At 46.8% G+C, this 27,805-nt stretch overlaps 1 protein-coding gene across 9 annotated transcripts in view; it reads left to right on the forward strand.

Moving 5' to 3' along the window:
• NEDD4L (NEDD4 like E3 ubiquitin protein ligase) overlaps positions 1-14,864 on the forward strand; it is a 312,200-nt gene extending 297,336 nt beyond the window's left edge. For all 9 annotated transcript variants that reach the window (XM_045527442.1, XM_045527439.1, XM_045527441.1 and 6 more), the window contains 7 exons: positions 3,629-3,702; positions 6,198-6,258; positions 7,737-7,796; positions 8,906-9,013; positions 10,311-10,407; positions 11,458-11,530; positions 14,445-14,864. In XM_045527442.1, coding sequence (XP_045383398.1) covers positions 3,629-3,702; positions 6,198-6,258; positions 7,737-7,796; positions 8,906-9,013; positions 10,311-10,407; positions 11,458-11,530; positions 14,445-14,547 — 576 coding nt within the window. In that variant the 3' untranslated portion in view covers positions 14,548-14,864. The remainder of the gene's footprint in view (positions 1-3,628; positions 3,703-6,197; positions 6,259-7,736; positions 7,797-8,905; positions 9,014-10,310; positions 10,408-11,457; positions 11,531-14,444) is intronic.
• Positions 14,865-27,805: the final 12,941 nt, after the last annotated feature.

Raw genomic sequence — 27,805 nt, forward strand, 5'->3', positions numbered from 1 at the left:
CGCCTGCGTCCTGGCACCAGCTCCAGCTCTGGTTTCCTGCTGGTCCCTTCTCAAAGCCACCCCACCTCCCCAGGTCTCTGCCGCCTCCTGGGAGTGCTGTGCATGCCCAGGACCCGTGCCAGAGCCCTGCTGCGTCACCTGCAGGGGTGGGCAGGGTTGGGGGACCCCCTCGGGTCTTCCCCACCTCTGCATTACGTGCCCTGCCACTCTGAGCTCACTTACGGCTGACAGCCCCTGTACCAGGTGGCACCTGCCACTGAGTCGTGAGGACACATAGTCCTTCCCCTCCTGTGGTGGCAACATCTGAAATTAGGGAGTGTGAAGTGTGGGGGAGAGCGAAGGCACAGCAAGGCTCTGGTTAGACAGATGCACTGGCAGAAAGGGAAGGTCTGCGGGAGAAACTGCACAGGGAGTCGGGCTCTGGAGTCAGCCACACTGGGCCTTGCGTCCCAGCCCTCCCCGCTCCCGTGAGCCTCACACCTAACCGGGACAGCCAGTGATGGCACCTGCCCGGTCCCAGTGATGCAGTGATTGATCCTGTGATGGGCCTAACGCCGCTCTGCGATGGAGGGACAATCTGACAGCCGGCCCTGGCGGCCATGCTGAGAAGTGGGATCTGAACAGCGGTCACCGCTTCCCACAGAAATGTCATCTGCAGAGAACCCAAGGGGGACGGAAATTCAACACCAGCAGGTGCTTGAACTGGGAAGCGCCTGTGGCCAGAATCTTGGGGTTTTCCCCTAACCTAGTGGCTTAGGGAGCGGAACTGAAAACCACCCTTGCTGTGCCTGTCCCCAAGCCCTCCTGTCACCACCTGGGGGAGAATCCCGCGGTCAGAATCAGCCACAAAACCGGACAGCTGCCCACGGAGTGATGTATTGCTCACAGCCTCATTACTTAGCATAGATAGTATGATCCTTTTCTTTCAAAAACAGTTCTGTTAGTTTATCTGATTATAAAATATCAACCTTTATAATAAAAGTAAAGCCAGTACAATAAAAATATGTATCATCTGTTCCCACTATCTCAAGAAAAAACGTGATTAAAATTGATTTATATCTTCCAGAATTATTCCCTTCAAGCATACACATGCCAGATATTTTTTATGGAGATGGAATTGTACTGTGCATATGGTTTTCGAATTAATATATCGCAGGCACCTTTCCACTTCATTAAATATCCATCTATCCCATTTTAATGGCTATACTGAATTCCACGTAGTAGATGTGCCATGTGTTTTTAACCATGCCCTGTTGGCAGCCATCTAAGCTATTCAGTATTTACTAACTAAACATACAGTCCCGTATAATCTTGGAATATCATATATGCAACATATAAACTGTAATCCTGGAATACCTATTTTGTATACTTGACTAATTTTTTTCCCTTAGCGTAAATTCTGAAAGAGAAATTATTGTGAAAAGGGATACGCACTTTAAAATTTTGATGCCTGTTGCCAAAATGTCTTCCAAAAAGGTGGAACCAGTTGGACCCCCCCGCAGTAGTGTAGATGGAACAGTTTCTCCACTGTCTGCGACGCTGGCTCCGTTTGCTCTTGTCATTGCCAGGGGATGACAAGGAGGAGCTTGGGATGGGGGGGGTGGATTTTCTCCTTCACTCTCCCCTCCCTGCCTTGTCCGTGGCTGACCCTCTCATTCAGCCACTCTCTGGAAACCGCAGCTCCCAGGCAACCCCTGGGGAGGCCCGGTGAGCAAAGGAAGAGGAAGGCTGAACACTGGCAGGAGCATGTCGCAGGGCTTTGGGACATTTATCTGCTTCACCTGCCTAGAACACCAGAGAGCCGTGGGGGAAGGAGGGGAGGAAGGTTCCATCTTAGCATCGCTGAGCTGTACTGGAAGCCTTCTCAGTACCTAGAACTGGGCTTGGATTTATTAACTCGTCACTGGTGTGGATCTGCTAGAAAGGCTCCAGATGAGGGAGCAGTGAGGCAATCTTTGAGGAGGAATAAAAGGGGAAAAAGAAAAAAGGAAAACCAATACAATATGGGGCTTATTAAAAAATAGAACAGAAGGTATAAAACTTCCAAAAGGTATAAAATCCCCAAAACACCAGCAAAGAGCTGGAAATGTTTGACTGCAGGAATCATCCCCACCGCAGCCCAAGTGAAAGCTGTTTGGCATCCTCTGTCCCCGACGTGTCCTGTGCTGGGCAGGAGCAGATGCCACTGGCAGAGGACGGGGTGAGCTGGGAGGATGGCAGCAGGGAAGGGGGAATGGGGGGTATCAGGAAGGATTTCAGGAAAACCAGAAATGCAGCAACAGCATTAAAATCCACACTGAGCACAGTAAAGAGTTAAATTGACTTTATGGGAAATGGAGTTCAGTCGTGGTGGAGAAATGAGATCCCTTTCTCAGTAAAGAAGAAAATGTAAAGGGACTCCAGCAGTCGTCAGTGAGCTTTAATTTAAAACGCTCTCGGTGTGAGCAAGAACGAGTCGTGTACATAGAGAACATGTGTGGAGATAAACGGGGTGTGGGCGTCGAGTCCGAAGGGCTCAGGGTTCCCCTGGGTGTGGGCAGCGGAGGGTGAGGACCCACCGGAAGTGCCCTCTGCCAGGGCACAGGTTTCATTACAGATTGGATCTGTGTGCTCGTCATGGTTAGAACCCTGACAGTTACTCTGGAAAACCCTCTCGCCCTGGCGTGGTTTGCTCCGTAACACGGCCAGGCAGGCAGAGGACAAGAAGCCACAGGGACCCCACCAAAATAGTGACGTGGCTTTATTCCAGTAGGGGAGTTGCAGGTGGTATATTTTTCTACCTTTTTGCCCCAAAATTTCTACAGCGAGAATAAACATTTTATTCTAAAATGGCCGGCCTCTCTCCCTTCCCTTGTGCTAGTCATGGCTTCATACGTCATGATGTGAAGCTGGGACCAGTTCACAGCATGGGGGACTTGCTTGGTGTCAGCTGATGCGCTTGTTTATGATCATGGGTGGCTCTGAGGGAGGGAGCTCCGGGCAGACGGGCTGGGAGAAGGTGTCCCAACGCAAATAAATGTCTGTGAGTCTTGGAGAGGCAGATAAATCCACCTTTTCAGCCTGGCTTCTGAAGCTTTTCCCCTTCCTTCCTTCCTTCCTTCCTTCCTCCCTCCCTCCCTCCCTCCCTCCCTCAGAAATTCCGTGCCTCCTTTTTTTATGACCCTTCCTTCCTTCCTTTCTCCCTCCCTCCCTAAGAAATTCCGTGCCTCCTTTTTTTATGACCATAAAATTTAATTGACAGAAACAAAATGCATTAGAATTTGGATCTCTGTAATTTTGGTGGATGTACCCTGTTCTTTTCTCTTTTAAACATAATTAATTTCTTGATAAATGAATAACAGATGAAGCAGTGTTACTCTTTCCCATTCTTGCTAATGTATGAAGAATAATTAAAACTCATAAATAACCATAAAATAATTTGCCTTTAATGATAACATCTTTAAATGTGTGACATCTTAACAATTTATGAGCCTCATTAAAAATTCTCTGGTGTACAGAGCCCATGTGCTGGGAAGTATTTCTGAATAAATTCTGCTTATCTTCCTTTTATAATAAGACATTATTACTCAATAACAGTACACAAAATAACTTCCTGCTGGTGATTGTTGTTTTATCTTTGTAATTACAGACATATCAAGTGGATTTGAAGCCCAATGGGTCGGAAATCATGGTAACAAATGAAAACAAAAGGGAATATATCGAGTATGTATACACATATTTACAACCTTTTAATATATTGAACAGTATATTTGGTTGACATGCATTGCCAAAACAGCTCGTGTATGCTATGGGCATGGGTTAATTGGCCAGTTTTCAACAATATGAGTTCCTTCTTGGCTTGGGTTTGTGGGAAGCTGGATATGGGATGGAAAGTGTGCCTAGTATAGTGTCGTGCTCCATTGAGCCGCCCTGTGAAGGAACAGAGGAAGAAGAGAGGGTGTGCACCATTGAGTAGTGTGGCAAATACTTTTGGAGCATGTGGATCTCACATCTAAAATTTAGAATTGCAGGCTGGGCACGGTGGCTCATGCCTGCAATTATATCACTGTGGGAGGCCAAGGTGGGAGGATTGCTTGAGGCCAAGAGTTTGAGACCAGCCTGAGCAACATAGCAAGACTCCATCTCTACAAAAATAAAAAAGAAAGAGAGAAAAAGTAGCCGGGCATAGTGGTGGCACCTATAGTCCCAGCTACTCGGGAGGCTGAGGCAAGAGGATCACTTGAGCCCAGGAGTTTGAGGTTGCTGTGAGCTAGGATGATGACACTCTACCCAGGGCAACAGAAAGAGACTCTGTTTCAAAAAATTAAATAAATAAATAAGTAAAATTTAGAATTGCAACAGTGGAACACAGTGTCAAGGACCAGTGAGGTAAAATTAGGAACCAACAAAGATAAAATGTTTTGTTTCTCCCCTAACTTCTTTTCTATAGTGGAAATGTACAAAAATAATTAAAATGGGTAGGAAGAATTCAGCATGTGCAGACATAACGAATTGCTTCTGATACTTGTCATTTTCTTTATTCAATCTCAGCCTCAGTTGGTGGAACAAAACAAGTCCTTTTGGAAGTCTAGCTGTTAAGTAATCCCAGGACATTTTTACCAGGAACGTTATATTTTCCCTATATATCCATATATATATATATATATATAAAATATGCTTCGAACACATAATTCTGGGACCTTTCAGAGATTGCCAGGTTGCCCCTGCTGGCCTGGCCCTGGTGCAGGGACAGGGTAAGCGCGCGTGTGTGGTTCCTGGGTCCCGGTTTCTGCTCACCTTACCGGTCGCCGCGGTGGCCCGTGCTCCCTGTTTGCTTTCAGTGCTCTGGTTCAGCAAGGCTGCCCTCCTGTCTTATTTGAACTTGGTCGTAGGTCTTGAATTCACACAGTTGACTGAGGGTCTTAGCATCTTTTAGTGTGATCTGTGAAGAAAAACCTACCATCCTTCCTACTTAGAAAGAAATGGAGTATGTTAGAATGAATACTTACAACCCTGGCAGAGAGTGGAACTACTACATAGCAGACTTTTTTCCACTCTCAAATCAAAAGCTTGCTACACTGAATAAATAAACTTGGAAGTAAGATACTTCAGATCTTACCTGCCCACCACACTGGTTCTGAACTTGGACAGGCTTAGCTTGCCGTGTTGCTCAGGCTGGTCTCGAACTCCTGGCCTCAAGACCTGGCAGACACCATTGTCTTCCTTTGGAAAGTACAGACTGTGAAGGGGTTTTAAAAAAACACTCGAGCCCGGGGTGACTAGAGTCTGAAGTCTGAGGAGTCTGCGTGTGTGATATGTCCTGTGCATCATTCTTTGTGGTTAATTCTTTCAGGGTTCAAATTTGGTGGGGGCCGGGGCCAGGCAGGGTCTCAGCTAGCTTTACTGAAAAAAGTGTGATTGGAATCTCCGGCTGCTGCGTGGCTCCCCTGGTGACTGCTGTTGGGCTGGGGGTTGCAGCCCAGTGCAGCGAAGCCTGATGTGGCTGAGCAGGGGTTGCGCTGCAGGCTGGTCCTCGGGGGCTGTCACCGTGGTGCCACCTTCATGGCAGCAAAGCACCTTGGATGAAATCCTGAGTGGATTTGCCTTGTAATAAATGCTGGGCTGTACTAAACACTGTCACAGGGAAAATAGTCTCAGTGACTTTCAGTTACTTAAAGAGGTCTTAACCATTCATCCTCCACCTTTTGTTACTAAAGTGCGAGTGTCAGTCATTTTGCTGATAAAGTTTACGTATCATTGCTGAATATCAGTACATTGGATGCTAGAATGAAATATCATATAACAAAATACATTCTACTGAGTACTCTCTTTACAAATCTATGTACACATTTGTACACACATGCGGGGGGGCGTGCGTGTTATGTACACATGCCTGTTCATACCCATGACCTTTTCTCTCTTCTCTATGTAATCACATTTCTAAAGTAACTTTGATCAAGTAAGGCTTGGTCAGAAGAGAAATCACGTGTTCTTTTGAAATCCTCAGTGAGACTGTAGGGTTTTCACGGATGATCAGTGTTTCTTGAAGGAATTCGTGAATAAACAGTGGGTGCACGGCAGTAGACCCCCCTTTGTGCTGTGCTGTTGTAGAGGTTTCTCTCCGTTCCCTGCCTGGAGAAAAGCTGTGACGTTGCGGTGAAAGCCGGGCGCGCTGGTGGTGGTGGAGGTGGTCACCTGTCATTTGTTTTCTCCCGCAGCCTGGTCATCCAGTGGAGGTTTGTGAACAGGGTCCAGAAGCAGATGAACGCCTTCCTGGAGGTGAGCCGTGCTGACCGGGGTCTCTGCCACGCGCCGAGAGACGGGGTGGGAGTGGGGACACTGCGGGATGGCCAGAACTCACAGCTGGCACCACTGTCCAGCCTCCGGGACAGGAGTGTCGGCCGGTGTGCCACCAGCTTTTTTTTTTTTTTTTAAGTATTATCTTACTTGGCTTCTCTTAGTTTTTTATTTGTCTTAAATGTTTTTTAAAGAAGACTTTTTACAAACTTGATCTACAAGATTGTCTTGAAGTTTCAAGTGGTGCCTGCAGTGACAGCATCCAAGAAGTCCGAGGACTCAGAGCTGACCAGAGTAAGGGCAGGTTCCCACCAGGCCACCCCTCCCTGGAGTGAAGCCGCCTCCTCAGTGGTCAGGCTGTTTTTTTAATCCCTTGCCCTTTCTTCATGGCTGTCTTAATAGTCCCTTACAGATTCTGTCCTATACAGGTACAGGGAAAACACATTTTCTTAACCCAAGATCTTATTTTATACCCAGCACCTTGTGCCAGCTTTGTGTATGAAGCAGGCGCTTCCCAGATGCAAGTTTTTAATGTCAGTGATGCTCCCAGGCCCCTTCCAGAGGCCCCCAGCAAAGGGTGAAGGAGTCATCATTTTAAAAAGTGTTTCGCTTGAACCAAAAGTAAAATTCTTTTTTAAATATGATAGTCTCAACTACTTAAAAGATCACTTAGGAAAATGCCCCATGCCCACGTTGTTGATTTCTACTGAAGTGATGCAAAGTTCTCATTTGGCGATGCTCTCTTAAGCCCACCCCGCGCTCAGGCACCTACATGTGATGTGTAAAGCCCGGGCAGAACACTCGGACTCAGGGCCTTGGGGACATAAAATGTGAGGACGGACTGGACAGAGGCAAGACTTACATTATTTAGGAACGAAGCCACAGGACGCAGATTCTGGGGCTGCATCTCAGGTGATCCAGGACCCAGCGTCAGCCACACTCAAGCCCAGCGGCATCGAGGGTCTCGTCCTGGGTTGCTGCGCTGGTCAGTGATGAGCTGGGAACGAGAGTGCGGTTCTTGGTGTTCACTCTCTTCCACACCAATCAATCACGCTGCCTGCTGGGTTTTGTCTCCAGGCCCTCGGCACGTTATTTTTAAACATGTCTCTTACACATCTGTGGCCTCTGCATTTTAGGACACACTGACTCATGGCAGTGTATCATAAATGGCTTTTAGAATCCACCTGCCTGCAGTATCCCCTATTTTCATAGGGTTTCAAAAATTAGCCAAGTACCTGAACCTTCTAGATTCCACAGTTTTTCAGAACTTTTGTATGGTGACTGTGCTGTTTTTCTTAGAACTGTAGTTACTTGATACTGTCACTGATGTAAGAATCATCAGTAAAGAATACGTTTTTTCTGGCTAACCCAATAAAGTTTGCTCTTCCTGTAAAATTTGTCTTTTTCAAAGAGAAAGGTGTTTAGGGTGATCTTTTTTTTTTTTTTTTTTCATCTTCCAGGGATTCACAGAACTCCTTCCTATCGACTTGATTAAAATTTTTGATGAAAATGAGCTGGAGGTTTGTATTATAAACATTACTTCATGTAAAGTAGATTTTTTTAAAGTACCTCTCATTACTTATTACAAATGATATTTTAATATTCTCTTTGCTCTGTAATGTCCCAGAGCATAAGTTTAGATTAATTCTATCTCGTGTGTCTTATGGGACTTGTGTGGAGATTTGGGAGTGAGGAATAGCAAAAGTGGTCAACCACAGTTTCCTTGCCCGTGAGAGGGCAGTTCTGGAAGATGCCAAATAAGCCCACTGAGCTGAGTTGGGTTCTTGGCCCTGGGCACCAGGTAAGGAAAATTGCTGCATCAGGTAGAGCCGAGGTTTGTGCAGTCATAGAAATCATATACTGAAAGCCTTTCATTGTACAGGTGGGAAACTGAGACAGAGAGAAGTTAATGACCCTGGGTTTACCTAATAAGGTTTTGGCACAGTCAGGCCTAGGAACCTGGTTTTCAGGCTTCTGGTTTAGTTCTCGTTCCGTTTTATTCTAGTACCTCTGCAGGAATATTGTATTCAGTTGTCCACGGGAAACCTTCCCTGTCGGAGGGTTACATAATAAGAAAAGCAAACCTTAGACTAAATGCTAAGTCAAAGAACCCGTTACTGCCTTAGTGCACATCTGCAGTTCATCGGCCTCTGGACAGAGGAGGTGACTTGTCACCTTAATTGATGAATCTGAAGGAGATAAGTTCTTGCTGTCATAAGCACTAATTCTTTTGTGGGTAGGGAGATTTTTTTCAAATATTCAGACAAAGGACCCCTCAGGAGGAGGAACAGCTGGGGCTGTGTGCATATGCTAGTGGAGTGTGAGCAAATCTGTGAGCTCTGTGCTTAAGATTAGAGGTGATTGGGGAGTTTTTGTTTCCAATGTGAAATGCCACGGTCTTATACAGGCTTAGAATCAAGTCACCCTCATTACCTGTGCTGTCTCTGTGACCTGCTGTCGCAGGTAAAGTTTGGAACAAAGTATCCGCCTTCGTTTGTTTGTATGAATTGCTAGCTAACCTGCTTTGCACAATGACAAAATGCTGGCGTGGAGGAAAGGTAATTTCTCACTGTGAATTCTGCAGCTTTCACGCCCTGCCTTGTTTACATCTGCTACATTTCCTTCCCAGTTGCTGATGTGCGGCCTCGGCGACGTCGATGTGAACGACTGGAGACAGCATTCTATTTACAAGAACGGCTACTGCCCGAATCACCCTGTCATTCAGTGGTTCTGGAAGGTAACTCCAGGGCCCAGCCCCTGCCCCGTGTTCTTCCGCCTGTATCAGAACTGGTGGCTCTGGGGGTGTCCTTAGTACGGTCTGACTTCAGGACTGACGCTGACACTGGAGTCTGTTAGCACCTGCCCTGCGGGGGGAGGAGAGGCAGACTGAGCTGGCCGCCCTGACTGTGCTTGTGCCGTCACTGTAGTGGACAGCTAGACTCGAACAAAATGATCCTTAACAACACCTGGTTAAAGCGACTTTTATTGGAGAAACCCATTGAGTGAGATGATTCTGAAAAGGAATTAATCGGCTCCAAGAGTACTGGAACTAGTGCCCCGAAGTGTAAATAAGAATGGGTGATTTCCCAGGGCGCACATGCATAAGGGCTGGCTTTTCCGAGATACCATTTCCTGTTAGGAAGTCATTTTCTTCATTTTTTTGAATTCCAACAAATATTTTGATCTTTATATCTTTCAACCAAAGATGCAAATGAAATTTAATATCTTTGGGCCAATGTTTGCATCCTGTTCAGTTTTTAGGTGGGACATGAAATAGGAGTAGGTTAGTCCAAGGAAGAGACAGTAAACTAACTTTTAAAAAAAAAGTTACCCATGAAAAGGTTGATTGTTTACTTATAAAAAAAAGAAATCACTAACTTTTTAAAATTTTTAAATGTCTATTAATATTTCAAGTGCCAGCAGAAGTCTAGAGAGAGAAAAAAGCAAAATCTTCAAATCTTAATCTAAGTCTCACTTAGCTTCAGTTGTGGATATTTTTCTATAGCAGTTAAAATATAACATTACCAGTAAAGCCAGCTCAATTCTGGTAATAATTCAGATATATAAGATGCACAGATTGCTTTAGATGGCCATCCTTGCCTCTGGTTTTTTTTTTTCTTTTTATAAAATGTTGTCTTTGGGAATGTGTCTGCAATCTGAAACCCCATCTCATAACCCAGATTCCCCTTGTGTTGATGCTTCTTGAACACTGTATATTTATAATTGACTTCGGGGGAACTGGCCAGCCTCACACACAGAAACATGAGCTCGATGCCATCAAAGAGTTTGCTTTTTATATCATTTATTTTGGCATATTGGCAGGAGAAGAAAGAGACATTGTGATCAGTCACTCTCTAAGATGAGAGAGGCTGATGCTATGGTGGCCATAAAAAAAAAAGCCTCAGTTTTCAGAGTCAACTGTGTGTGGGTCTTACAGTGCAATATAAATAAGATTAAGCTTTGCCTGCTTGCGTTACAGCGGCATGTGCAACTGTCACGTGGGGGACATAATGACCTTCTGCCTCTGTTCATAGGCTGTGCTGCTGATGGACGCCGAAAAGCGTATCCGGTTACTGCAGTTTGTCACGGGGACATCCCGAGTACCTATGAATGGATTTGCCGAACTTTATGGTAAGCACAGGATGTGGTTAGAGTCAGTTCTCCTCCTGTGAGTTTCTAGCCAAGCATCAACTGTGGCCCAAGAACACTCTGTCTCTCTACACAAGGCTGAGAAGTGTGTTTAGGACAGGGTGCTATGTGTAGGTTCAATAAAAGCACCTCACATACATAACAGGTGCTTCTGCCTGGAGGGATGGAGGGAGCAGTTTGTGGAGAGAACCATGAGGGTTGGTCTTCTCTTTGTTTTCTCTTTTTTTTCTAGTTCTGTTTTTTGGTATATCTTTAAAAACTGGGTTTTGCAGAATCATCCATGGGGCTATAAACTGATCACTTAAAGGACACCTCACCTCCAGGTCACAGAATTCTTTAGTACTTACTGTAGATTTTCAAAAAAAAATCACTCTTTCTGCTTTGCATACTGAAGGTCACATTTTATTTTATTTTTTTCCCCGAAAGTAGTTTTAGATTTAAATTTCCAGGCTTCAATTGAGAGGCTGTAGCTGTCTGCCCTTGCGTATGTTGTTATGTCTGCTAAACTTGGTGGGATTCTTTTCTGAAGGTAGTACAGAATCTATGTTATGAGGTTGTGTAATCTTTTTACTTCTCCCAACAATAAATATTAAATATTGGCCAGGTGTAGTGGCTCACACCTGTAATCCCAGCACTTTGGGAGGTTGAGGCCGGGAGTTCAAGACAACCTGGGCAACATAGGGAGAACCCTGTCTTTACAAAAAAAAAAAAAAAATAGCAGGGCACGTGGTAGCATTCCCCTGTCATCCTAGCTACTGTGGAGGCTAAGGCAGGAAGATTGCTTAAGCCCAGGAGTTTTAGGCTGCAGTGAGCTGTGATTGCACCACTGCACTCTAGCCTGGGGGACAGAGCAAGACCCCATCTCAAAATAAATATTAAATATTATATTGTAGCAAGAGAGAGCATCTCAGGACTCAACCTGGGGGAAACCTTGCCCTGACGGTAGCTGGTCTGTCCTTCCTCCAAGTCACACCATAGCTTGCTTCTATGGCCTCAAGCGCTCTTAACATTTCTCTCTCTTTTCTTGTCTAGGTTCCAATGGTCCTCAGCTGTTTACAATAGAGCAGTGGGGCAGTCCCGAAAAACTGCCCAGAGCTCACACATGGTGAGTGACAAAAACATGTAGTTGTCAACAGGCAGTATTTTATATACTTAGCTGTGCGTGGTGCTGGGCTCGAGACTATAGAGCGCTGTTTCCGGCCATAAATAGCTTGGAGAACGAAAAGGCAGTGATAGGGATGAAGATAGAAATTGTACGGAAACTGAAACCAAGATTCAGATGCACCCGGTGTGCTTGGCACATAAAGGACTCAGCGCTGTGGGCAGCCCCTCCGCACCTGGTCCTTCCCTGCCTGTCCTCCGTAACAGAGGTTTCACTGTCACCATGTGGGGATAAGGCAGCTCCCACCCTCTCAACAGATTGGGTTTTCACTGTAACCTTACACGGGGTGTTTGGAACTTAGGATAAAATTCCCTGGAGAAACATCCTTTTTAAAAGGCCTCGTGTGCCCGTCCATAGCTCTTAATTCCCTGGAATTGGGTAATAATGTGATTGCGGCCAAGGAGGAGAAGTGGTCTGACCGATGACCCGTTGCCCAGGATAACAGGTGCAGTGCGGCTGCCCTCTCGGGATGCAGGGCGAGGCAGAGGGTCTCAGTGGTTTTCTTCGAAGAGTTACATGAAACCCAGCACACGTGCAGGCTTGGCGCAATCAGTTTTCTAAAGCAGTGTTCAGTGAGCTCTTGCTAATCCAAGTTCCCGTGTCCCTCGTCTTGGGTTTTCTGCACAGGCTTTTATTTCCTGTTCCGTAGGAAGCAGTGAAAGTGGGCCTTCTAGAAAATGCTGAGCAGCTTAGCCCTGCTTTTCTCGTGCACAAGGAGGCTTCAGAGCCTGCTTCCACCGTACTGAACTTACATAAGCAACAGAGCACTCCCTGCAGGAAACACCCTCCCTTAAACTAGAAGTGCCGGCTGGGAGAGAATTCTCATGAAAATGTATTTGTGAGAAATTGGCTGTGAAAGGTTTTTTGCTTCTGTTTGATTGCCTTGCTTTGCCAGAAAGGTCTTTTTCCCCCCATTCATACCATTCATGTGACTGAACAGAATGAATATGGTCACTGCCGGTGAGACCCTGCAAAGCAAGCTGACTCCAGCCTGAGATTGGTGACTGTCCAGAATGGTCATTGTCCCTGGTTCTCTATCTTTATTCTGGGGGGAGAATGTTTTGGTGGTTTAGAGTTTTTATTCCAAACAGTATCAGAGTTAAATGTGGTTTTCTGGGTTTATAATAGGCGCAGTTTAAAGGCAGCCAGCACTGGGCAGAGCCCCAGGACTGTGGGTATCGGTGCAAACTCCCAGGCTCATAGCGCCCACAGTGACAAATATTAGCAAGAGCTAAATTATTGGGCATGGTCATCTTCTGCGGGTCAGGCACTATGTGATCTTTATGGCAACCTTATTGTACATTGTTACTGTCCTCCTGGGCTGTCGGGAGGCTGGCCCAGCATCACAGTTCACAGATCCCCAGGTCACAGGATTTGAACTTGGGTCTGGTAGAATTAACCCTTAACCGCTGCACCAAATATACTGCCTCTGATGAAACAAGCACTTTCTTTTAGACTCTTCAAATAGAACCAAATTAGTGAGCCAGTTTAGCGTTCCGCCCCTGTGCGTCTGTGGACGGAGGGATAGCTCACTGCTGAACTTTTCCTCTGCTCTGCAGCCCACATGCTTCAGCCACAACTAAAACAGGGTACTGCCCGGATGAGACCTCTGAACTCAATTCTCCACCTTGGCTGCATGTGGGAACCATCTAGAGAGGGTTAATAAAAACATACTGATGCCAAGGATGTGGACTTAGTTGGTCTAGCGTGTGGCCTGGGCGGTGGGATTTCCAAAGCTCCGCAGATTCCTGCAGGCAGGCAGGGCCGAAAACTCACAGCTCTTCCCTAGGAAGGGCCAAGGGCTACCTAGAGAGGAAAACCACCCAGCAGGCTCTTGCCAAAACTTCTTTTCCTCTCTGTGTGTCGTAGAAATAAAGCAACCAAGTAGTTTTCCTAATGGCACTCTCCCCGGGCCACCTGGCCATCTGACAGAGAGCGCTGGCGGTCACATGCAGCACTGGCTAGCATGGGGGGTGGTCCAGGGGGCTGTGTCCCCATTTCACAGATGAGCAAACAGGCTCAGAGAGGTGAGGTAACTTGCCCAAGGTCACACAGCTGGCAAATGGCAGAGCCAGAATTTGAACTTGGTCCCATAACAACGTGGTTGCTCACAGAGGCCATCCATTTGTCTGAAGACTGTCACTGTCACCAGCGTGATTGTGCAACCCCCCAAGTGAAGCCTCCAGATATATAAGGGCTTTTTTGTAAATGCAGCTTTTCACTTTAAATGTCAGTTACTTGCCTGCCCTTGATGAGAGCAGGTAGCTTCGCCTCGGTGTTCCGGAGCCCCGGACAGCCTGGGCCTGTTCATGGGTCTGCCCGGTACTAGAAGTGCGACCTCGGGCACCTTGACTTTACCTCTCTGCTTCTGGGTCTGCCTCTGCAGAACGAGATAACGTTACTTGCCTCACAGGGTTGTGCTGAAAACAAAATGAATGAATAGAGAAAAGCACTTGGCTCAAGGCCTAATGTAGAGTAAGTGGCATTAGGGATAGACAGAGTCTCAATGCATGTGTAACTCCAGAAGCATGAATTCTTCGTGTCGCAAGCGTTTGGAAACCTGGGGTGTGTACGTGAGTTGCTGTGCCTCTCGTGTCTGCCTTCCTACCGGCACTCTACCAAGATCCACGTCTGCCCACGGCAGAGGTTTCCTGGCCTGTTAGAAAATTGTTTTCTCTCCTCTGGAGGTTGTGGACAGTTGGTGTGGACAGTTTCATAGCTAGAATGTATTTTTTGAGATTCAAAATGATTGGTGGGGGCTCTCTTTGTATTCTCTTGCTCAAACATGATGCCCCATCGGCCAAATCTAGGAAGTGACATTGTGGCTTTTCACCTACACTTTCTGTTCCTTTTGCAGCTTTAATCGCCTTGACTTACCTCCATACGAAACCTTTGAAGATTTGCGAGAGAAACTTCTCATGGCCGTGGAAAATGCTCAAGGATTTGAAGGGGTGGATTAAGCGGCACCCCATGCCTCGGGGGTGGTTGTTCTTTCGAGCAAGTTCTGCTTGCACTTTTGCATTTGCCTAACAGACTTCTGCGGAGATGCTGGCAGAAGAGCAGCTGCAGGCGTGGACCCTGGAGCTGAGCCTTCGCCCGCGCACTCGTCCAAGTTCAGACGCGGGAGCCCGGTCCCAGCTCGAGTCCCTGCACTTCCCACCACAAATTACCGACTGGTTGATATGTACACTAATTACATTTCAGGAGGACTTATGCTATTTATGTTGTGCCTCTGCAGGCAAAGCCCTTAATAAATATTTTACATACTTTCTAATGACAATGAATGGAATTAATCACTCGACAGGTATGGTATTACAACTCATGTTTACTTTTTAAAATGATTTAGACCGATTTTCAGATTTTATTTAATTATGATTAAAGATGTCTCATGTCCTTAGAAAAGTCAGCATTTTTTTTTTTTGTATTTGAATTTCATACCAGGCTTACTGTCAATGACATTTTTATTTTTGAAGTACTTTGACACCTCCACCCTCTACTTTATTAGAATTGGAAGACTAACTTTTGGCCCGAAAACCTTCTACAGACAAGTACTTTGAGAGAACTTCCAGTTCCCGTATAATGTTAGACATAATGATAATTTTTTTCCATACTCAGAAAAACTGGGTATTACATTTTTGGTTTTTTGTACAAATCTAGATCACAGCTACAGGCTGCGAGACTTGTAACATAGCATGACAAATTTTGTGTTGACTTGAAAGGAATCACACCATTATTCCTTAGAAGTACTTATGTGTGCTCCAACACACTTGAGACAGGGTTGGACGACCGTTTCTCATAAGAGAAATTACTCAACCCTTCCCGATGCTGTACAGACACTCTTTTACCCAATTTCCTCTTCGCCGTTTGTAGTAGAGACATTTTGAATGAAACTTGGCACTGCTTGATTTGAAACTGTGGAAACCAGACCTGTTCCGTCTCTTTGTATGCGTTTGCTAACGGTCGCTGAATAACCCGTTTCTGTTCTAGCGGCACCAGTTCCGAAGGCACTTTATGTACCACATGGAGGTCATATCTGGTTTTGTTTTTGATCACAAACATTAAATGTGATGATTATTTCTCCTCCCTACGCACATCCTTCCGGTGCAGTATCTCTCAATTGTGAATCTGGCTGCTGGCGTGTAAATACCGGATGTGAAGCTGAGCCTACAGACCTGTCCTCCCCGATCGTTGTGTGATTTCTACTCAGCTACAAAGATTTATTTAATACACACTTGATCTGAGTTTTGTTACCTATGACCTGTTGCATGCTTCGAGACTGCCCGCGTTGTGTCTATTGTGTACTGCCCGCGTTGTGTCCACTGTGTGCTAGATTAACAGAGAGAAGACTTGATTTGACCCACGGAGGTCAGGCCGTTGAGCTGGTCGTGATAGGGGATTGAGCGTATCTGCACAGTTTGATTCTTCTCCCCTTGGAAGTCTCTGTGGCAGAATTCCGTTGTGTTTTGTGAAAATGCCCGAGACTTGGGGGTTCGGCAACCCTGCTGTCCTTTTTAACCGGTGTTGTCCTAAACCCTGTTGTGGCAGTTAGAGGACACTAGAGATGTGATCTCATGCCAGTCACAGATAAGACCAAAAAATTGTGGTTTCGGGAGCTGTGTTCGGTAAGAAGGACCTTTTGGCGTAAGAAATTGCTCATTTATACCCAGCTCTGGGCGGCATGGGGGAAGCCATGAACGTTTTGTGGTTGTAGGTGAATTGTCTGAAGGGGTGCAGAGGCCTGAGGTTTCTGAAAGAAGGTGGATTTCTACAGAGCTGAATATTGGCTCCTTGTCCACATTGGTTTAAAAATATACCTAGTAGTGATCAGAAAACTTAGGTGTTAAGTAATTATCAAAAAAGTAATTATCAAAAATAATATCGCTCGTTATTTTTGTCTATTGGTGGTGTTTTTTTCCTACAGTCGACATAACAAATGTCTCAGTGGCAAAAATCCCCCTTTTGTAAACCCTAATAGTCCAGAGTCCATTTTCTTTTAAAACTCATGCCAACGCCCGTGTGGAGCAGTAATGTGCTTTTGTGGGTTTTGAGAGTGATCATGTAATTATAGGGGGAAAATCCAATTCTAGTCTAAGAACTGGGATCCTTCTGTCATTTTGCAAACTGTATATTGAAAAAAATCAGAATATTCACTAAATGCAAATTCAGCCAAGTATTGAAAATACGAAAGAAAAATCATTCAGATAATTTCTAAGCCAGGAACAGATAAAAATTATCAAAATCTGCCCTATGAATACTTGAAAGGCAGTGATTGTGAATGACACTTCAGTTCCTCTTTCCATTACTAATATCTGGTTTTAATGACAAGTAAACATTGCTGGATTGGGGGTTTGGTTTTTTTTTTTAAAAAAAAATCAAAATAAGATTCAATCGTCTGCAACAATTCTCGCAGTTTCACTCCTTGCCCAAAATGGTCGTATGTCTTGTGTTCTCCAAATCTTGATGACCGTGTTCAGTCATCTCATAAGGTCATTGCAGACGGCAGCAGGGGCAATGTGCTGTGCATGGGGCAGGTTGCTGGCTTGTTCCTCAGGCGTCTCCCCCCCACCCCCGCCACCCCTCATCAGCATCCCAGCCAGAGGAGGGAGCTGTCACCCATATCACCCATCCTAGTGGTCCTAGCCACTGGGCCAGGCTCTCTTGCCTCTGTATTCTTCCAAGCCCCTCAGTTCAGTGTCTTTAGTTCTCTGCCGAACTCACTTTCATGCCAGAGCTCTCACACAGCATGGTGAAGGTCTTTTAACATCGTTTATTGCAGTTGCCTGTCGATCCTGGGTATTTCCATTCCTGCCCCTTGGTGGCCGGAGGAGGAATTCGGGCAGTCTTGGTAGGATTAACTGCAGACAGTGCTGCTTCTCCACCACTGGGGCAGAGCAGGCAGCAGTGAGCATGTCTGTGTTGTGGTGTGGTGGGTTTCAGTGCTCTCTCCTTGTTGGCCTGAAACATTTATTATTGTTTACTTCTCCGTAGCCAGTACACTCATCACTACAACAAACCTCTAAGATACTCAATTTTTGTTTCCAAGTCCCTTTGGCAAGTGACAGTGGATATTCCCTAAATTCAGATGGCAAGTGATATAAAGTGACTTCACATGAATTATTCCTCCCACGTAAGGACACAGTGACAGATCCTGAGAAATGGTTTGCGAGATATTTGAACCACTTTCCGCACCTCCCAGTGTTACATGGACAGCATGCCCTGTTGCTGTTTGATCTCACCAGATCCAAAGTGGCTCTCTCGAAAGCCAAGTTCATATGCCTCAACTTTCAAATTGTTCTACCAGTTAACAGTTAACCCTTGTATTTTCCTAAGAGTATTGTATGTCACCTCTGAAATTGTAAAGTACATTTTTTAAAAAAGCCTGGGTTAATCAGTTCTCCAGCCCCCACTCACTGCGCCAGCCCTGCTCTCTCTTTTCCGCTGTCCTGCTCACCCTCACTCTGCACCCCTGTACTGAGAGAGGGAGGAGGGGAGGTGCTATCTGGTGTCACTTTCTTCCTTGCCAGTAGGGGGTGCTGCTGTGCAGGGCAACTGCCTGGCCTGCTCCCTTCCCGGCCCCCAGAAGATCATGCACTACCTCTGTCTCATTCAGGCATTGGGGTACATCCTGGTAAGTCATGTCAAAACTGCCAGTTGCAGGACTGAGATGTGTTTTTAAAAAATCCTTATAAACTCCAAACTTTGTATGAATACTCTAGATTTTAAAACTGGGGAAGAAAATGTGATATACTTTGGACCACTTTTTTAATTTCTATAAGCCTTAATAAACAGTGTATATATACTTGCCTACGCACACCCCCGCCCCAGGATGTTCTCAGTGTGTCAGAGAAAAATGCCGTCGTACTGGGACGTGAGCTTGTATGATGTTTTATCGGAAAGGGTTAACTTTCTGTTGGTATGAAATTTTCCAAGGAAACCAGGTGTTACACACCCATCCTTTGTTAAAGATGCTATGCTCAAAGCAGCGCATGTTGACAGTGCATGTTTTTGTCGGTTGGTTTTATGTCTGTAAGGAGTAACAGTAGGAATCTAAGGGCATTGCTCTTGGCTCCTGCCCGCTAGTGTACTGCATTCTCAACCTTGCATCCACGCCTCGGAAGCCTGTCTCATGACCATAACCCTGTGTCTGCAGATACCTGTTCCTTTGTAAGCCGGTTGCCCCTCCTACTCAGGCTTATGTCACCTAGCTTTTCACGGTTTCCTTCATGTTGACTTTGCGTGACTTTGTTCTTCCTCAACTACTATGTATGTAATATATATACATATATACGTACATACGCTGTCCAAATATATATGTATATATTTATATAGCATTTTTACACCTTTATCGAGTAATCTGGTTTTGAGAAAGAGTGAGAGCTTAGTCCTTTCTCCAGTTTTCTCCAAGCTGTGTCCTGAAAATTCTTGCCATCGGAGCCTGAGAGAACCCTAGGAAGATGATGTTAATTTGCTGTTGATTTCTTAATTCAGGATCTGTTATCAAATGAAACATGAAAAAAACAGTGACTTTTAAAGGTGAAAGAGTTTCAAGCATTCCAAATGAATTCTCGATGTTTCATAACTTTTTATTATAAACCCACCTCCTAATACGAAGCCCAGTCCTATTTGATACAGTGGTAAAAACCAAACTACCTTGAAGTTGTTTTTTAAGACAACTTACGGATAATGCTCATTTTCACAATCAGAATAGCTTTAATGTACGGTTGAATTTGATACACACAGGAAAAGTTTTGTTTAAGAACAAATCCTTTTTGCTTTGCTTTTTTCTTGAGAGATCTAAACAGAAATTGTAGATTGTTTTCCTGACAGCAAAAGACTAATGTGACAAAATGAAGTTATTGTAAAGAAGTGATGCAACTTATCAAATATTTAATAAAGAATTATGGAAGCTGGAACATTTTCTACATCAAGTATTATGGGTTGTTTGATTTAAAGCTGCTTTGTGAATGCATCATAATTGCTTCAGAGGGGGTTAAATGCCTGCACATTTACAATATGTTCACTTCCTTCCTCTCCCCAAAAGCTCCATACTTTTAAAAAATGTTAAAGTCTGACCAAGCCACGTAGCCAAGGCTTAATGAGAGGGTACACATTTATTCTTATCCATCTGCTGTTTTGTCTTTTTATTAAAGTCCTAGGGCAACCACTGTCCTGAGTTTTTTCCACCATGTATTAGTTTCACCTATTCTAGAAAGCCATACAAATGGAACCATACAATTTATTACAGTAAATCTTGTTTATTCCAGCTGGTATCTTTACTCCGTTGAAGCAGTGAAACCCACTAAGTCAATTGATGGGAAGCCACGGGGCATCATGAAAGAAAAGACATCAAATAGTCTTTCACATAGTCATCAGATATCCAAATAGCGTCCCCATTTCACTTGCTCTGGACTTCCCAAATACACACAATCCTTGTATAGGATGTTGGAGCCTTGATCATTTGCATACAGGGATCACCTTGATATCCAGGTACCTTTTTCGAGAGGTGGTTGTCAGTGCCTTGTGGTCTGGGTGGTTTTCCGTTCCCTGGGCCCTGCCCACCTGCTCCAGCCTCCTTCCTCTCCCTTGTGCACATGCTGAGGAGGAAGAAGAGGCAAGAGTTTATCAGGGCAGAGTATCCCATTAATCCCCAGATCACAGTGGCTTAGTAGCGGTGCGTTTCTCAGTCCCCGGTAGGCTGGAGGAGAGGCTGTGTTCAGCATCTCCACAACCCCCGGGGACAGGGTCCTCTGCCACCCACAGGCAGAGGAGGAAGAGAGCCTGTGGAAGCTGGTGCAGGGAGGGCAAATCCCCTCTGCCCACCTTCCCCTGGCCAGAAGTCAGTCACATGGCCGTGCCTAAGGGAAGCTGGGAAGTATCTAGTGGCACCCAGAGGAAAAAGGAAGGAGTTTGGGAACAACAAGCCGAACTCTGCCATGAAGAGTGTATTTTCCTTCCGCCTTCAGCATCCCTTTGCAGAGTCAGTTTCCTACTACTTGATCGAAATTTCCACATCTGCCTAATAAGCACCAATTTATATACAAGGCAAAAGCCTTGGAGGTTAAGAGGCCAGCAGAGCCATGCCCTGGCCGCAGGTTGTCTAGTTCAAAGACACCATTCGACCACTGACTCTACTGCCCATCCACCTCCAACCCCCTCCATCAAACTTCCTGTCTGAAAGAAAAGCCAATAAACTCATTTATACTAAGATATAAGTGACTGATAGGCTAACCACATGACCCTTTCCAGAAGTGTTTTTATTTTAACAAATGCCAAAGGTGATGCTTGGCTTAAAAGGACTAAAGGTTGAAATTATGGTATTTACATATCAGGAAAATGAATACAGGAGGCTTTTGAGGGGAGGGGGCCTGCTTCAGTTTACAAAATCCATTGTGAATATGGGACACCTGCACAATGTGAAAGAGCAGCCTGTTCTCAGGGACAGTCCTAGCCTCGGCACTTAAAGAAAGCTGCACTGCCTCTCTGGCTGCCGCAGAACAGGGCACCCTCCCCACCTTCCGGCTTTTCCCCACCACAAAGCAAGTGTCTGGTATTTTCCAGGGACAGCATAAGCATCCCTTTGTCCAACAGAGTTGAGAGGCTGAAGGGACCAGAGACTAAGCACAGGATTTTCTACTCCCAGGAATTCAATGATGGAGCTTCAGGATGTTGGATTTTTAAAAGAGTTTCTGTTTGATAAAAAAAATTCTAGATATTAACGTGTAACATACAGTCCTACACTGCATAATGACATTTCAGTCAACGACAGACTGCATCTATGACGGTGGTCTCATGAGATTATAAAGGAGCTAAAATATTCCTACTGCATGATAACATTATAGCCATGTTCTAGCACAACACGTTGCCTTTTGTATGCTTAAATATGCTAGATACACAAATACCATTGTGTTATAATTGCCTACAGTATTCAGTACAGCAACATGCTGTGCAGGTTCGTAGCCCAGGAGCAATAGGCTATATCATGCAGCCTAGGTGTGTCATTAGCTACACCATCTAGGTTCAGGTGAGTGCACTGTCACTGAGGTCTTCTCCCCTCCCTCACTGACCTCAACCCCCCTCCTGGCGCCCTCTTGCCTCCTCTGCAGTCTGTATTTACTCAGAAGATCCTTGCCTGTTCATCAGTTGCGATTATCAGTGGGACATTCCCTCCCCAACGTAATAAGTGTTTAACCAACAGGCCTTTGAACCCTGGACTCCAGTTAAAGAGTAACAGGCTGGGTACTGGATCAATGGGAGACAAATATTAGCTGCGGAGGCTGAGAGACACGGTGTTGGGAAATACCTGCTGCTGGTGACATGCAAAGAGCAATGGTCATACCCAACTGGGAGGTCCAGGAGCCCCTCAGACCCCGGTGACCTTGGGCCTGTCATTGTCCTGCTCTACATGTTGAACGTTAAAGCCACCAACCCTTAAGTTAGCTTCTAGAACTCCCTTGGTCTCTACTACTGCAATATCCTCTTAAAGGGTGTCCACTCTACTCCCCCTTCCCAGCCTCCACCAAGCTCTGGTCGTATCAATCTGCTGCTCCAAAATTTTCCACAGCTCCCGCTGCACTCCTGCCTGGGGCTCACGGCCACCTGGGATGTTCGGGCAACAGGATAGCAGATCTCCAGGTGGTCAGATTTAACAACTGTTCCCCAGTGCCCATCCTCCCCTTGTGCAGTGTTCAGTGTTATAGACAATTTCTTCGTTTTTGAACCAGTTTGGTTTCCATGACATTTCAATCCCCTGGTTTTTCTATTAAAATACTCCTACTGGTTTCTCTTCTCCCCTAAATGTAGATGTTCCCCAATAATTTGTCCTTAGCTCACATCCTCCCTCTCTCTCTCTCTCTCTCTCCCTCCTCTCCCTCCTCCTCCTCCTCCTTCTCTTTCTCCTCTTCTTCCTCCTCTGCTCCTCCTGGCTTAAGGCATTAACTCCATGTTGGCGATTACCAAATCTACCTCTAGCCCTGTTCTCTCTCTACCTCATCTCTAAAAGCCTGATGGACATCACAGACCATTCCTCAAGTCACTTAAACTCAAAATGTGCCAATCCGAACTCACACTCCTTTCAAACCTCTCCTCCATGTTTGCAAATCTCCAGGAGCTGTCCCCTTGTGTCTTCCAGGCCTCTGTATTGGAACATCGTCATTGACCTTCCACATGGCTGTGCCCCACAAGTTGAAAGGATGACAGTGTGGTTTTCTATTCATGCATTCACTCATCGTCCACAAATACGTGTTGAGTGCCCACCATGTACCGTGCACTTGTGGGGGTTAGAAATATAGCAATTAAAGCAAAGCAAAGAAGAGATCCTTTCCGCCATGAGCTATGTATTTGAGTGGAGGCAAACATATATCAAACATGTAAATAAGTACAGTGTGTGGTATGTTACATGTTGATGATGCCAAGGGAACAATAAAGCAGAGAAAGGATCCAGGTGGTCTGGGAGGGCCACTTTAGATGGGGTGAGTCAGGGCAAGGAGCTTCCGGAGCTGAGAGAGTGGGCTGCAGTGTCCCTTGGAGAAAAGCACTGGGGCAGAGGAACCAGAAATCCAAAGGCCGTCGGGATGCAAACCCCTTGGGGACCACACTAACGCCAGCCATCTGTTAGACACCCGAATGGAGAGGTCAAGTGGAAAGTGGAGAGAAGTTCAAGGAGAGGCCCAGGCTGGAGACAAGCTGAAGTGTCATCAGCATGCAGATGGGATTTAGAGAGAGGAGGCTGAAAGGAGGGGTCCAAGGACAGCACTGTGAGCGTGGCCGGGGAGACGGAGGCAAACCAGGAGGGAGCAGTGTCCCCGGGGCCGGAGGGGAGACCGCATGTGGCAAGTATGGCTGGTAGGTCAGCAAGGTGAGGACCAAGAAGGGACCGCTGGAGTTATCAATGTGAATGTCATTGGTGACGTCAATAGGAGACGTTTGGTGGAATTTGGGGACAAATGCCTGACTAGAATGGGCCCGAGGGAGAAGGAACCATGGATAGCAGGGACACCCGTCCCAGCCCAGCCATTTGTATGCTCATCACCTCCACCCTCCCCACCTCACCTGCCTCAGTAACTGCTGCCCACGTTCAGACCATGACCCCCTGACTCTGCACCCTGCCTTCTCCATCCCAAATCTCAATCCAGTTTGCACACAGCCACGAGGACAGCCAGCTAGCTGCAGGAACCCCTCAAAGCCTTGCCTCTGTCGACCCATGAACACTCATCTCAAGTCTGAACTCCTTAGCCAGGCAGTCAGGGTCAGGCTCACTGTCCCTCTGTGCCCCCTACATTCACAGCCTGGGCCTTCCTACCTTCTTGCCCTCGCTCACGCTGCTCTCTGTTAGGAGTGACCTTCCCACACGTCCACATCTAGCCAACCTTCAGGGCCCATCTCAAATGTCCCCTCCTCCATGAAGCCCTTCCTGATTCCCGACACCGAGTGACGTTCCATCCTCCTCTGAACCTACAGCGCTTTGCCCCTTTCTGCCCCTGATGGTGCTTGTTTGTGTGGCTGTTTCCGTCCTGCTCATCACTATATAAACAACCCGAGAGCGTGGGGTTAAATCGACACTCTCCGTGCCTTGGGTGCTCGATAAAACTGGATTCCAGCGAACTGGTCGGTGCTGGGCTGTGAGGGGGAAGCTGGGCTCTAGGAGGTTGGCGGTTGTGGGTTTTGGTTCAAGGACTGTCACTGTTTCCTGCCTCTGTTCGATCCTGAACAAACACTCAGACATCCGCCAGGCTAAGGATTGTCCACCCTGTGACCCTGACAGAGGGGCCCAGTGGACTGTAAGAAAGTCATCTGGGGACTGTGGCAAGAGAACCAGAGAGGAGAAAAGGCGACAGTTAGCAAAAGACACTGAAACCACGGAAAATTCTCCACTGAGTCACGCTGCCTTGGCCTGAGCATTCAGGGGCCCGCTGACTCCCCGAGTTTCCTGAGGATCAGCAAACGCCTGCGGCGCCTGTTCGCCCTGCCTCTCCAATTTACAGACGCAATTTTCAAGCCTCAGCAACAATTTAGTTCTTGAGAAATGCCAGTTTCCCCAGAGGCCTTTGGGCGTCTGAGCCATACTTGGCCATCTAAACAGAGGTGCCTGGTGGCCACTTAGCCACCTTCTTTAGGTCCTGACCGAGGACACAATTAAGGGACGTTGATTCTGGGGGAAGGTTAGCCCCGGGGGAGATGAGCCCCCCCTGCTCCTTGGTGGGGGGCTGAGAAGCTGTGGACGGGAGGAACAACCTGCACTTGGCATCCTCACGGCCCGGAATCGGGAAAATCGCAGGCACTCACGAATGGACTTCCCAAAGCTCACCCGGGGGGCACCCAGGATGTATGGAGAGACAGGGTGTGAAACGATGGGTGGGTCTCAGCTTGTCTGCCTGTGACCTTTAGTTCGCCTTCCCAGGATTTTTTAAATAGGAAATTCTCACCTACAAGTTAAGTTTTCCAATTTCTCTTTGACAATCAGAAGACCTGGCATCCATCAGCAGGAGCTCAACAGGGGCTGCCTGTTTAGATGGGGCACAGACCCTCCAGGTTCCCACGCTCCTCTCCACTCCCTGTTGTCACATCTGGCCCGTGTCACTCAGTATCTGCCTGGCTCATGTAAGCGTTTGAGTTTGCAGCCTCTGCACCTGGTCACAGCCAACTGGGACCACTGTGAGATGTGAACTTGAATTATCCACATAATCATCCCATTTCACGCAGAATCCCAAGGGCTTGGGCCCTGCTCACTCGCAGGCATTGGGAGCTCAACCTCTCCTATCTCTGAGTCTCCCCATCCCCCGTCTTCTAACAGCTCAGCTGGCTGGGAGCTGCCAAGGTGTCTCTCCCAGTCTCCTGCCCTGCAGTTCTTGCCATTATCAAGCCCGGGAGGGCTTAGCCAGGAGCGCTGTTCCCTAAGCTTTATCGTAGGAAAGGAGAAGAAAAACGGGATCCCAGAGGTGAAAAGTCTTCGACTCATTCCCTCAATCTTCAAAAATTACTTTATTAAAGACATCCCAGTGCCCCAGAAATGCTTCCTCTTTTTCAAAACCCTGCTCAAATGGGGAGTGGAAGAGCCTGGAAGTTTGAAATATGATCTTCCCAGAAAGTCCTACTCACCCCAATTTGGGGACAGCCAACCCCAGTGGCAGGCCTGGCTCCAAGGAGGAGAAGCCAAAGAGCCATGTGAAATTAACTTCATGAACCCTACATGAATGTTGTCCAGGGATGGGGAATGTGACAGAGTGGGAAAGACAGGTGCAGTTTCTTCTCTAAGAAACCATTTGTTCATTCAGGAACAATAATTGATCATTATTTGCACCAAGGATCGTGCTAAATTCATGGCCTTTGCCCTTAGCATTTTCATTTTATGTCAAAGCAGAGGAAAAAGCCACCAATCAGAGCAAAATGTGCCACAGATGCACCATCCAAAAGACTTAGGTCCAGATGTATTATGAAATGCAGGTTTCCTTTTTTGTTTTTGCATTTTATGAAATACATTGTATATGCCACACATAATGGAACACCCCTAAGCAGTGTCTGGGGCAGCACCGTGTCAGCAAACCCATTAATATTCCTACAGCAGACACAGGACTCCCCACACTAAGTGGAATAAAGGCTATAAATAGCCTCGTGTCAGTTCAGGCCAGGTTTTTGCCATCAAATGAGGTTCTTGCCCCAAATCAGATTGCTTCACATTTATAAAAAATGAATTTTGGAATTGCAGGTAAGGGCTGTGCCCCTACCCGGAGGTCCCGGTCCAGGTGAGGGAGGTTCCATGGAGGAGGCATTGCTCCAGCTGAAGTTTGAAAGATCAGCTGGACAAGAAGCAGAAGGACTTTCCAGGCTGGTGAGCCACACATAGCAGACAACAATCTGCAAGGATTTGAGCAGCCCACAGGGCAACACATGCCAATGCTGAGGGAAGCAGGGTCCTGCCTGGGGGGCCAGATGGGGACCCAGGCACAGCAGTGACCAGGTGGTGCTGACCACCTGCATCAGAATCACAGAGCCCCTGGGCCTGCACCTTAAGCCTCCGGGGAGTGGAACCCTGCAAACTGCACTTAAACAAGTTCCCCTGGAGATTCCTATCCATGCTGAAGTTTGAGAACTGCCAATGTATTAGATACATCCTAAGAGCCAGGCATTGTTCTAAGTTGTTTTAGAAATATGAGCACCTTTAATCCTCCTAACAGCCTTAGTAGGTGGTGTTATTCCCAGTTTTTCAGATGGGGAAATCAAGATACAGGCAGGACAGAAAACTCATGCAAGGTTGCAGAGCTCGTAAGAGCTAGACCAGGCGGTCTGGTTCCAGAGTTTGTGCTTTGAATCCGAATGCTGCCTTTCCGTTGATTTAGACATCTGTCCCAAGCCAGAGCCTCCCTCCACCTGCAGCCGTAGCAAACCTGGGGCCTTGGTTCCTCTGCAGTCCTGGCTGTGTCCCCTGAAGGTGCAGACCCGGCCCCGTGTGCCCCCACCCACAGGGACCAGGCCCCCCGCTCAGGGCAGCTCTCTCAGGGGTACGAGTGGAACTTTGGTCTTTCACCCCTGGGATTGGCAGCGACAGGGAGAAGGTGGCCAGTATGCAGTAAGCCCGTTAGCCTTGGGCTCAAAGCCCATGTCACTGCGTTTTATCTGCGCTATCGATCTGTTTCAGTGGGCTCTGTTTGAGGAGGCAAAGCCAGAGCGGGGACGGGGCTCGGAGTCTGCTGACCGGATGGTCAGGCCTGGCGAGCAGCGTGCCCTCTTCTTGTGTCAATTCCAAAAGGCAGGGTTTGGAAATAAAGTCAACAGAGAGCTTTCCTTCATCTCCACATAAACAGCGTTCGGCCGTGTTTGGAGAGAGTTGGGCAATGCTGGACAGAGGTGGGTTGGTGAAAAGTCAACTTTGACTTTTCAGTCTCTGAGCTGGCCTCGGTTTCCATGTCTCTGTCCGCTTGCCTGCAGCTCACGTCAAGAAGAAAATGCTCCAGGCTTATGCATAGCCCCCTCCCCCAGCCACCCACCATGAAATGATCACAGGCATGGGAGAATGTTCTGGAACATTCGGCCTTCTCCCTTCACACGGGGTGTATACCATCGGTATGAGCAAACTGTCGCCAAGCAACCTCTTTTTGATGGCCCCAGAGTTCTCTCTCAAGGACAACTGCTCTCTAGCACGAGCCAATCCAGAGAGGTCTGGAATCAGCCACACAGCAAGGACAGTGGCCCAGTGCCGGGTAGGCATGGCAACCATCTACTTAG

The sequence above is a fragment of the Lemur catta genome, chromosome 16 (genome assembly GCF_020740605.2).
Source record: "Lemur catta isolate mLemCat1 chromosome 16, mLemCat1.pri, whole genome shotgun sequence".
NCBI lineage: Eukaryota > Metazoa > Chordata > Mammalia > Primates > Lemuridae > Lemur > Lemur catta.